The 13,260-nt window shown below is 34.9% G+C and overlaps 2 protein-coding genes across 2 annotated transcripts; both read right to left on the reverse strand.

Moving 5' to 3' along the window:
* Positions 1 to 390: 390 nt before the first annotated feature.
* Positions 391 to 1,335, reverse strand: LOC127540168 (olfactory receptor 5B12-like). Its single transcript, XM_051964758.1, has one exon. It carries the CDS (start codon positions 1,333 to 1,335, stop codon positions 391 to 393), a length of 945 nt encoding a protein of 314 aa, XP_051820718.1.
* A 10,237-nt stretch (positions 1,336 to 11,572) lies between these two features.
* Positions 11,573 to 12,529, reverse strand: LOC127540205 (olfactory receptor 5B12-like). The gene has a single exon (XM_051964811.1). The coding sequence runs from the start codon at positions 12,515 to 12,517 to the stop codon at positions 11,573 to 11,575; it is 945 nt and encodes a 314-aa protein (XP_051820771.1). The 5' UTR covers positions 12,518 to 12,529.
* Between the last annotated feature and the right edge of the window lie 731 nt (positions 12,530 to 13,260).

Genomic DNA, 13,260 nt, shown 5'->3' on the forward strand with positions numbered 1-13,260 from the left:
TTAACAGTGACTTGCTCAGCATCCCACAGAGTATAAATGTCACTCATAAGGATTATTTTATTTAAACTATATTATACCTCTTGCTATTATCAGAATTTTTTAAAGCTCCTTTGAAAAGATGAATTGACCCTTTTTTCAATTTCAAAAAGGCATCAATTGTAGACTAGAGATGTAAGAAACATCCAAATTCCCCAAATGTGTAAAAATGGCAGGTGACAGAATCATATATTGAAGGCCAACTAGAGCAGATGTTTCAGTGCTCAGATAGAGAGGAAGAATTTAGGGCTCTTGATTCATGGGAGATAATTAGGATTTAAGTACTGGAGATGTTAAGCTGAAAGATCAAACTGAGGAAGAAGAATGCCTATAAAGAGTTTTTCTTTAAATAAATTAAAGTTGGAGGCCTAATGAAGATTTTGTACCCTCAACAACTTTTCTAAAAGCACCCTTAACTTCCTTGTTCCTCAAGCTGTAGATGAGAGGGTTTAGCATAGGGATGATCATGGTGTAAAACACTGAGGCCATTTTGTCTGTGTCCATGGAATGGCTGGAACTGGGTTGTAAATACATGAAGATAATTGTCCCATAGAATATAGACACAGCTGTGAGGTGGGAAGCACAGGTGGAGAAGGCTTTCTGGCGGCCCTCAGCTGAGCGCATTCTCAAGATGGCAATGAAAATGAATAAATAGGACGTCAATATGACGAAAATGGCAAAAAAGACATTGAATCCCACAACAAAGAAAACCACTAATTCAATGATATGTGTGTCAGAGCAAGAGAGAGCCAAAAGAGGTGGAACATCACAGAAAAAATGAGGAACCACATTGGAACTGCAGAAGTGGAGGCTGAAGGTATCTGCTGTATGAATGGAAGAGTTCAGAAAACCACAGAAATAAGAGCCAATGACTAGAGCAGCACACACACCGGATGTCATGCTGGTGGAGTAATGGAGGGGCTTACACACGGCTACCTGGCGATCATAAGCCATAGAGGCCAGGAGATAACTTTCAGCGGTGGCAAATGCTACAAAGAAGAACATTTGTGCAGCACATCCATTGTAGGAGATGATTTTGTTGCCAATGAGGAATCCCGCCATCACTTTAGGAGTAATAGCTGTTGAGTAGCCAAAATCGACCAGAGAGAGGTTACTAAGGAAAAAATACATGGGTGTGTGGAGACGAGAGTCCCAAAAGATGATCACTACCATTCCCAGGTTCCCCACCAGGGTGATGAGGTAGATGACAGTGAACATGATGAAGAGAGGCATTTGAAGCTCTGGAGCATCTGTTAATCCCACAAGGATGAACTCCTTCACCTCTGAGTCATTCTCCATATATATCTTTAGAGATTTTGTGAATCACCTAAGTCGAGAGAAAAGCATATGTCATAGCCAGTAATCAATATTTTGTGAGATGTATAGAATCTTTTTAAATTAGGAAACTGAACTTCTATTACATAAAAATTGCTTTTTATGTGAGTGAAATAATATAATAATACCTTATGTTATAATTATGATTAGGCAACACATATACTGAAGGGCAAATTCGCATTACCTTCTTTTAGCTTATTAATGAGCTTATATTATGGAACAATTCTTATCCTTTAGTACCCCAATCAACTTCATCATCATTATATCAGTCATGCATGGACACAGTTCTACCCTTTATTTGACCAAAATTTTGATCATAACATCCTGTCTTTTCATTGTATACTCTACTTCTTCCATTTTCAACTGACATTTTCTCTTTACCAAAACTCCTTACCATTTCCCAAATCCCTCCCTGTTTTTCAATTTAATTTCTTCACTCGAGTCTATCTAATTTTTCTTCATAGGACTGACTCTGTTAATAACTGATTCAATCAAACTCTCTTAGCTATCCTCAGACCCCTTCTCCTTTGTCCTTTGATCCAGTATGCAAATTCTGTATTATACTTCCCATTTCCTTTTTCTTGTCCCATACAAATGTATGTTATCTTATCTCACTTGAATTTTCACAATTCTTTCCTGTTTCACCTACTATAGTATTTTCTATTTTCTCTGCAAAGGAGAATTTAAATTGAAAATGATAAAGACAAAAATTCTATTAAGAGAATTCAGGCCCAAGTTAAGGAAGCAAATGCTCTTGATGAATCTAAGCTGGAGCCAGTAATCTAAATTTCTGTATTTTTTTTTTTTTTTTGCTGAGGCAATTAGAGTCAAGTGACTTGCCCAGGGTTACACAACCAGGAAGTGTTAAGTGTCTGAGGTCAAATTTGAACTCAGGTCCTCCTGACTTGAGGACTGGTGCTCTATCCACTGTGCCACCTAGCTGTCCCCCATTCTTGTATTTTTAAAGAAAGGGCAGATGTAATTGCTAAGCCACTATCAATGATATTTGAAGTATCAAGGAAATTGGAGATGTGCCATAAAATTGGAAAAAGGAAAATGTTGCCCTGATTTTCTGGAGAAGGAAGAAGAAGAAGAAGGGGAGGAGGGAGAGGAGGTAGAAGAAGAACAGAAGAAGAAGAGGAGGAAGAAAAGTAGAAAGACCCAAAAGGAGGAGGAGCAGGTTGAGGAAGGGAAGAGAGAGAGAGAGAGAGAGAGAGAGAGAGAGAGGCAAAGAGAGAGACCTATTTGTACAAAAATATTTGTAGCAGTTCTTTTTGTGGTGGCTAAGAATTGGAAATGGAATTCCAATCAATTGAGGAATGACTAAACAGTCATATGATTGTAATAGAATATTATTTGCAACAAGAAATGATGAGCAGGATACTCTCAAAAAAACCTGGAGAGACTTACATGAACTGTTGCAGTGAAATGAGCAGAACCTGAAGAACATTGTAATAGCAACATTGTAGAAACTGTGAATGGCTTAGCCATTTTCAACAATGCAATGATGTAAGGCAATCCCAAAGGAGAAAAATACTATCTGCCTCCAGAGAAAGAAATTATGGTATATCAAAGCATACTACCTTTTACTACCTTTTTTTCTTGTTTACTTTGTTTGGGCTTTCTTACACAAAATGACTAAGAACTGTTTTATGTGATTGCACATACGTAATCTATACCAGATTGCTTATGATCTCAAGGAAGGTAGAGGGAAGGAAAGAAGTGATAGAATTTGCAACTTAAAATATTTTTGACATGAATGTTAAAAATTATTTTTGTTTGGAATTGGGAAAAATAAAATATTTTAAAATGAAAAAAAAATTAGTTAATATCAAGTTTAAAAATGCCGTGATTCATATGGAGACATGTTTGGCATGACTCCACATGTATGAACTATTTCAAAAGGCTTGCTTCTCAGAAAAGGGAGAAAAGAAGGAGCAAAGGAGAGAATTTGGAAATCAAAATAAAAACCCAATGTACATTTTTTATGTAATTGGATAAATTAAATGTTTCTTTCTCTATATATATTTTCCTTCTTTAAAAAAAATGTAAGAAGAAGTAGCTATTGGTAAAGAAGTGAGAACATTCAAGTTGTGATGAAAAGATCGGGTTCCACTTCTGATTTTCCAATTAACTACATGGGTGACAACATGACAAAATACTTAGTCTCTCAGACCTTTCATTTGCCCATCTATAAAAATACCTGTTCTCCAAAAGCATTTTTCACTAGTTCAATGTAAATAAGTACTCACAAAGTGGATAAAGCAAAGAAGATGGAGTTAGGGAGACCTGTGTTCAAAGGCTATTCCAGACCTTATAATCTATATGACCCAGGCCAAATAATTTAATCTGTCTTTCTCAGTTTTCTCACCTATAAAATGGGGACAATTATATCACCTACCTCACATGGTTTTTGTGAGGATCAAATGAAATAAAGCTAATGTAATGTGATTTGTAAATTTCAAATTGTCAAATGAATGTTAATCATCATTACTATTTTTAATATAAACTCATGGAACATTATAAAAAATGATGGATTTCAAATCTGTCCTATACCTTCCCTTTCCTTGAAAACATAGATGCTATTTTGCTTTTTTCACAAGACATTCATATTGTAGATCTGAGTATAACCTGTCACTAGTGTTCTGTTACATGACACCTTATTAAGTTTCATTCCTGACCCATTAATGTTAATGTTTCAATCATACTCAACTCTTCATGATCCCATTTGTGGTTTTTTTAGGCAAAGATCCTGGAGTAGTTCACTATTTCGAGTTCATTTTATTGATGAGGAAGTAAAGTATATGGGTTTAAGTGACTTGTTGAGGGTCACATAGCTGGTAAGTGTCGGAGACAAAACTGGATTTCAGGAAGATAAGTGTTCTGACTCCAGGTCCAGTACTCTATTCCCCCTGTACTTCCTAGCTGTCCCATATGAGACCTACCTGAATTCTTTAATTTGGTGGCAAGACTCCAACGGGAAAGATTAACCAAATAACTTCACTCAGAGGTTTTCAGTTAGAAGCCCAAGCCAGAGAAAAGTCAGAAGGGGTTTTACTGGAAAAGTATTTCCCACTGCCTGAAGTTAAATACACCGAGATCTCCAGGATATGGCCTGCTGTCCTCTGTCACTATTGCTGCATGAATCTTGGTGTCAGGAAGGTGATGAAATAAATTACAGTATGAGAGTGCTATTTCTCAATAAATGAATAATGGATGACCACCTTACTTTTTGCTTGTTCTAGGTACAATAGTACAAATGGAGTCAGAAATGGTTTTCTATGGCTTGTGGCCAAGAACTGGGAGTAGAATGATATAAGCATGGGGACATCAGTGGCCTTAGGGGACAAAGACTCCTCTGAGGAACCCCAGAGCTCCTTGTTTTGCTTCTCTAAAAACACACCAGGGTCTATGGGGACTCATATCACATTGACAAGATAATTCATGAGTGTTCTCAACTGTTGTTTTCAGGTCTCCATGGTACTCATACGATTGCCCTCAGAAGAGTTTAGAAATCAAGGCCATGAATTCACTAGGCAGAAATCTGCTGGAGGTATCATATGGACAGGAGGAAAACAGACAGGAGATAAGATAAATCCCTTAGCACAATGCAGTTTGAATTCATTTGCCACTATAAAAAGTAATGTTCAATTTCAAGAAGTGGGGGGGTGATGATAAAAGGGGTTTGACTAATTCTTAGGTGATAAAATCTTAGTGAAAAAAAATTTAAAAGGAAAAGAAAACTAATGAATCATTAAAAATTGCACAGAAATAATAGAAGGAATTTGAGAAAGGATACAGATAAGCAGGATAGTGCTATTCTTGGTTAAAAATAATAGAACAAAATATGAACAAACAAAAATAAAAATAGATATATTTTAAAAGTGATAAACACATCTCCCTATGCAACTTGCACCTATTCTTTTTATATTGAAATGTTTATGGTTATTATTGCTTGTCAAATCCATCATCTAAAATATATCTTAAAATAATAAATATATTATACATATTATAAAATAAATATATATAAATAAAATAAAATAATAAAATTAAAATAATAAAACATGAAATGGCTGTCCTCATAAAATCAATATAGGGAAGAGATGGATAAGAATTAATTAAGTGCCTACTATGTGCCAGATATTCTCCTAAATGCTTATAAATGATATGACATTTGATAATCACAACAGTCCTGGGAGAAAAATATAGCTATTTCCCCACTTTAACAAACTTAAATAGTGGTTAAATGATACCAAGATTCATGTAGTTAGTATCTGTGGTCATATTTAAACTCGGGGCTTCCTGTGACACCTCGCCCAGTACTCTATTCACTGTACCCCTAACTGCCAATCTGCCATTCTCCAAATACATTATCTATATGCTGAGTGGAAATTGAGGAAGTAGCATATCTTCTCCAGGGTCTCCCTAATGCAACCATCAAAGCCTAAAGGAGAGCCATTGACCTTGTTAGAAACAGTTTCCAGGTTCTCTCCTCAAGACTTGGAGTAGTTGTAAAGCCAATAAAGTACTAAGACCAATGACTTTTTATTCTATTAAGTGAGACTGGATTAAAAGAGTCATTTTAGTTTATTGTGTCCCTACCTCAATCAGTCAAAAATGGACAATGGATTGCTTATGGACTATTTCTAGGACTTATGGACATGTGTAAATTTTCAGGTTGATTCTTGTTATTTGTTACATTACTACTAGCCTGTGTTATATTGCTATGTGCTTATGTAAATTATGTGTAATGCCTCCCATGGATTTATGTATACCATGTATATCTGTTACAAAGTTTTGGCCCATATTGATGGATTTATGTGTACTCCTTCAGAAACCCACTAATCTGATTTGATTTCCTATTTCCTTTGGTGTTTTCATCTCCCTTCCTGAGGTATCAGGAAAGGCATGATCACCTTTTAGGTGGGGTTCTCACCTCCTTGAGAAATCAGGGAGGTCATGACCACCCTATGTTCTAAAACAAAAGAAAGGGGGAGATGTTGGAATCCTTACAAACTGCTAACTAATTAGAGTTGATCTAATCTTACAAGAAGATGTTTTGGGCAGAACCTGAAACAAGGTACTAAATAGGACTAATTAATACAAGGCTTGTGTTCACACCTTCACTCATTAGAGTTCACAAGTATGGGAGTTTCACAAAGTAAACTTTGTAATTTTATGAGTTCATACCTCCCTTGAAGCTCTTTGGGCCAGAGAGCACTATGGGAGAAAACCTACAATCCCCAATTGGTTTTTGTAGCTTTTTGCAAACAGATAAGTTCAAAATTCACCTATAGAATCAGGCATTCAGAGGTAGAAGGCTACTAAGAAGGTGTAGTTTGTCCCATACATGAAAAAGAGTCCCCTTTGCAGTGTGGAAGATATGATGGAGATGGAATTGATAATAAAATGTTGGTACAATCAGAGTATGGTGAGAAGGAGTAGTATCTTTTTCAGTTAAACCAATGAAATAAATATGCTAAAGAAGAAGATAGACATCAAAATCATAAGCAAAAAATCTCAATAAGATTCAGTGAGAATCAAAATGAGATGATTTTGTTTTCATAATTATTAAACCCATAGAAAATACCAGTGAACTTATTTCTTTTTTAGTTAAATTTTTCCTTAATGACCTAAAACAAACAAACAAAAAAAAAAGTTTAATATTTGTTCTCTTTCCCTTCTTCCACTCTTCCTTCCTTGAGCAGGGAAGAATTTTGATGTAGATTATACATATGCTGCCATGCAAATAATTTCCATATTAGCCTTATTGGAAAAGAAAACAGTTTTAAAAATAAAAATGTTTTAAAAACATTATTTTTCGATCTGCATTCAGACTCTATCAGATAAGTCTTTCAGAATTGTTTTGGATCATTGTATTCTGAGAATAGGTAATTCATTCACAGTTAATTATCTTTAAAATTTTGCTGTCACTTGTGGACAATGTTCTTCTGATTCTGCTCGTTTCACTTTGCCTCAGTTCTTGTAAGTCTTTCCATTTTTTTTCCTGAAAGGAACTTGCTCATCATTTTTTACAGAACAAGATTATTCAGTCACAGTAACATACCACAACTTATTCAGCCATTCCCTAATTGATGGCTATCCTCTCAATTTCCAATTTTTTTCTGTGATCCTATTTCTAAAGGATTACCCAACTAAATCAGAGCATTTATTTTGACTTTAAAATAAAACATGTTGCTAACAGCATGGTGCAATGGAGAAGGGTGGCCTTGGGGGTAGGAAGATGTAAGATGATTTTTGGTTCTGGCTAGATAGCTTGATTTCTATCTATCATGAGAAATTCACTTGATCTGTCAGCACTCCAGGCTCTCTACAAAGGTTATAAATTAAGTGACAAATGTGGATAGGTAAAGGAAGATATCACACCGGAAGTACCTCATTACAAGGAACTGGGATTGCAGCTTGAGGAGAATGGTAATTACCTTTTTGTAGTATTTTTCTCATAACAATTGATATATTTATTATATCTAGATAGATATAGATGGTGAAGATCTAGATTATATCTAGATAGATATAGATAAAGAAATCTATATAGATCCATCTAGATATAGATATCTAGATAGAATAGATGATATGCAATATCATCCCCCACTTAAGACAAGTAATCCAATGGGTAAGTATTCATTAATAGTTAAAATAAAAACATACCAAATTAAAGAGGCAATTGTCCTGAACATTGGAAAGCATACCTTAGTTGTTTTGTTTTGTTTTGCAAAATTCCACTTATTCTCAATAATGAATCTGAAAAAGTACCTCTAACAGCTATTCTCAAAGTGTAATCTGGAAATACCTTGGAGTCCCTGAGACCCTTTTAAGGAGTTTGTAATGTGAAAATTATGTTAAAGAAATCTATGAAATTCAAATCTATTGTATGGGAAATGTCATTAAATATAATTCATATAAAATTCTTTGGGATTCTCAATAATTTTAAATAGTGTAGAAGACCCTTGAGATCAAAAAGTTTCAGAATCATTAATCTAGAATATTTCTTTACAAGTCCTGTAGTTTTAAGCTGAATTTTCAAAGATTGTAGACCTGTGGGCATAGCTAAATATATATTATCTGTCAAATCCCTGCTATTGGCAGAATATGATCTGACAGTCATGTGGAGCAAGTCCACAGAACCATGGACAGCGTCTACAAAATGTGGAAGTTCCTACAGAGACATTGATAGTCTGACATTTTTTTCTTTCTTTCTCAGCATTCTTGACATATATATGAACACATATGCAACACACATGTGTAATATATAATATATTATGTGTGTGTATGTAATATTAGATCTTCAGACGTGAACCCTGTGTCTCCTTGCTTTCCTCATCTGTAAAATGGTGATAATAGCACATCTCACAAAGGTGTTGTAAAGATAAAATAGTTAATCTTTGCAAAGTGTTTTGTGTACCTCAAAGTGACATATAAAAGTTAACTGCTAATGGATATTACTACCACCACCACCACCACCACCACCACTCTCATTATTACTATTTAAGAGAAATCACAGTCAAAAGAATGAATGTTCACATACCATCAGGAGAATTATACTAGTGGAAACAGTTGTGTGATTGTGAATATTTTTTTAATCTATCCAAGCCTCAATGAGCTGAGGTGTAAAAATAGGGTTAATATTATCTCTTATGTTTGATTAATAGGGATGTTGTGAGAATAAATGGAGAATGTATGTAACACACATTATGATTTATTGTTGACTTGAGCTTTCCAATTTGAAGTTCATCTCTCACTTCTGATATCATAATCCTGTCCTTTTTAATGCTCTAATATCCCAGTTTTTAAAGATCATTTTTTTGCTCAAGAATTTAATCTCACCTCCCCGATCTAATCAATCTTCTCTTTACCATACCAAACGGTTTACCATTCTTACATTGTGCCTGGTCTATATCTTCCATTATTGGCTCCTATCACTCATCTCAGTCCTTGAATACTAAGCTTTATAGAATCTTAATAATCTTAGTTATCAAAAAACTTATCTCAATTTCATTAATAATAAAAATTACACATCACAAATTAATGATCTTTGGATTGGACAGAGTACCCTGAGAAAAAAAGGAAAAAATGTGATCAGGAAAGGAAAAAAATAAATCTTCTTGGATCAGAAGGACCCAAGATAGAAAGATAAGTCATTAATGGGTAGACTGTTGTATAAATGAGAAACTTTGCCTGTCCATGGCCTTGCCTTCTCATAGAGGATAGTAACTGTTATCATGTACTATGTTTCATTTGCAATAGATAAGTAAACTTAATGAGTTCATATTATATTAAGAATTTAATGATAATTTACATAATTTTCTGCCATATAACAATGTTTTATTTTTTTAATCTACTATTGTAATGTTCTCAATTTGGTTTTCTGGAGGTCTTGGGAGAAGCCTTCCTTTCAGTAATCACCACAACAATAGCCAGGTGTTAAAATCTAAAAGTCTTTATCATCTCCTTAGCCTGATGTTCAACTAGCTTTCTTGAGATCTTTCACAAGTCTTGGTTTCAGTGGGGGAAGTACAGGAGGCCAGGACAGTCACCAGGAGCTTGACTGAAGATGGAATTGAATCTCTCTCTCTCCTTCCCTCCAAGAACTTGAGCTCCCAGCTTATATGCTCTACACTGAGTATAAGCTAATCATTATATCACTAGGAAACCATTATTTGTTGTAAGATTAAATCAATCATACTGAACTTAGAGAACTATTAATCAAAATGCTAAACTAGATAACCATTATATTTATCAATTCTACTGACTTAACATCTTGTAAGAATCCTTGTTTCAGAGTTCTGGCCCTTAATAAAATATAATAAAATTCCCCGAAAAAATGAAGTTGATTACTTACAAGAATCAAAACCACAAAACATCAAAACAATCAATAAATTTTAAAATAACATTTATTAAGCACCTACAATTTGTCAAGAATTGTGGTAGGCAATGTGGATATTATTAGCACACAAGTCCAACACTATATGGGTTTTATATAAAAATCCATAAAGATTTTTAGGGAAGATGGGGGATTTAATTTAGGCATTAATTGGTGATTTGGTATCTTCACAGTTAAAAACCCTGTTTTATCTCCTCCAATTAGACTAATTTTAAAAAGAGAAAAATAAAGGCACGGAGAAAGATCTTCACATAGAATAGCATTATACTCAATTTTTGGTGCAAGAAGACATTAATAAGCTGAAGAGGAAAGTAACTAGATAATGAAGTAGGAGCAATGGGCAGATGCTATAATGAAGTAAATTAAGGTTTTATATCAAGAAGGATATCCTAGTCATGGAACTAAGTTAAAGCATAATGGGTTACCTAGAGAATAAAGGACCTCTCTCTCCTGGGAAAATTTTACACAGAGAATGTATTATTACTTATCAAATGTTCTAGTATTTATACCATTTATGTTTGGATTAGACTATGGTCACTGAGTTAGTTTCCAACTTTTAAATACATTGATTCTATTGTTTTAATTCTAAGTGATAGTGGGTGTATTCATAAAATCATAGAAGATAAGAAATTCATAGAAATCTATCTAGTTGATTTCGAATCTTTATTTTCATTTTACAATGGCTTGAGACTGAACAAAATAATGCACAAGAATGAGATTACAAATTACACAAGAGTTTCAAGTCTACCTTAACAAAGAAAGTTACCTGACTGGAAATTTTGTGCCTACTCTATCCCAAGTCACAACCCTATTACCAAGTCAATTGCAAAAACTCAAAAATAAGAAAGTTTTTTTCCAATGAGAATTTTCAACAGTCCTTTTATAGGGAAGACGATCCCTAACTCACTTAACAGTGACTTCCTCAGCATCCCACAGAGTGTAAATGTCACTCATAAGGGTTATTTTATTGAAACCATATTATACCTCTTGCTATTATCAGAATTTTTTAAAGCTCCTTTGAAAGGATGAATTGACCCTTTTTTCAATTTCAAAAAGGCATCAATTGTAGACTGGAGATGTAAGAAACATCCAGATTCCCCAAATGTGTAAAAATGGCAGGTGACAGAATCAAATATTGAAGGCCAACTAGAGCAGATGTTTCAGTGCTCAGGATAGAGAGAAAGAATTTAGGGCTCTTGAGTCATGGGAGATAATTAGGGTTTAAGAACTGGAAATGTTAAGCTGAAAGATCAAACTGAGGAAGAAGAATGCCTATAAAGATTTTTTTCTTTAAATAAATTAAAGTTGGAGGCCTAATGAAGACTTTGTACCCTCAACAACTTTTCTAAAGGCACCCTTAACTTCCTTGTTCCTCAAGCTGTAGATGAGAGGGTTTAGCATAGGGATGATCATGGTGTAAAACACTGAGGCTATTTTGTCTGTGTCCATGGAATGGCTGGAACTGGGTTGTAAATACATGAAGATAATTGTCCCATAGAATATAGACACAGCCGTGAGGTGGGAAGCACAGGTGGAGAAGGCTTTCTGGCGGCCCTCAGCTGAGCGCATTCTCAAGATGGCAATGAAAATGAATAAATAGGACATCAGTATGACAATAATGGCAAAAAAGACATTGAATCCCACAACAAAGAAAATCACTAATTCAGTGATATGTGTGTCAGAGCAAGAGAGAGCCAAAAGGGATGGAATATCACAGAAAAAGTGAGGAACCACATTGGAACAGCAGAAGTGGAGACTGAAGGTGTCTGCTGTGTGAATGGCAGAGTTCAGAAAACCACAGAAATAAGAGCCAATGACTAGAGCAGCACACATACCGGATGTCATGCTGGTAGAATAATGGAGGGGCTTACACACGGCTACCTGGCGATCATAAGCCATAGAAGCCAGGAGATAACTTTCAACGGTGGCAAATGCTCCAAAGAAGAACATTTGTGCAGCACATCCACTGTAGGAGATGATTTTGTTGCCCATGAGGAATCCCGCCATCACTTTAGGAGTAATAGCTGTTGAGTAGCCAAAATCGACCAGAGAGAGGTTACTAAGGAAAAAGTACATGGGTGTGTGGAGACGGGAGTCCCAAAAGATGATCACTACCATTCCCAGGTTCCCCACCAGGGTGATGAGGTAGATGACAGTGAACATAATGAAGAGAGGCATTTGAAGCTCTGGAGCATCTGTTAATCCCACAAGGATGAACTCCTTCACCTCTGAGTCATTCTCCATATATATCTTTAGAGATTTTGTGAATCACCTAAGTCAAGAGAAAAGCATATAAGTCATGGCCAGTAATCAATATTTTGTGAGATGTATAGAATCTTTTTTATATTAGGAAACTGAACTTCTATTACATAAAAATTGCTTTTATGTGGGTAAAATAATATAATAATTCCTTGTTATAATTATGATTATGCAACACATATACTACAGGGCAAATTCATATTACCTTCCGGCTTATTAATGAGCTTATATTACTGAACAATTCTTATCCTTTAATACCCCAATGAACTTCATCATCATTATATCTGTCATTCATGGATACAGTTCTACTCTTTATTTGACCAAAACTCTGATCATAACATCCTGTCTTTCCATTGTACACTCTACTTCTCCCATTTTCAACTGAGATTTTCTCTTTACCAAAACTCCTTACCACTTCCCAAATCCCTCCCTGTTTTTCAACTTTATTGTCTTCACTCTAGTCTATCTAATTTTTCTTCATAAGACTGATCCTGTTAGTAACTGATTCAATCAATCTCCCTCAGCTATCCTCAGACCCTTTCTCCTTTGCCCTTTCATTCATTATTCAAATTCTGCATTATACTTACCATTCTTGTCCCATACAAATGTTTGTTATCTTATGTCACTTGAATTTTCACAATTCTTTCCTGTTTCATTTTCTATAGTATTTTCTATTTTCTCTGCAAAGGAAAATTTAAATTGAAAATGATAAAAACAAAAATTCTATC

Source organism: Antechinus flavipes, chromosome 6, assembly GCF_016432865.1.
Source record: "Antechinus flavipes isolate AdamAnt ecotype Samford, QLD, Australia chromosome 6, AdamAnt_v2, whole genome shotgun sequence".
Taxonomy (NCBI): domain Eukaryota; kingdom Metazoa; phylum Chordata; class Mammalia; order Dasyuromorphia; family Dasyuridae; genus Antechinus; species Antechinus flavipes.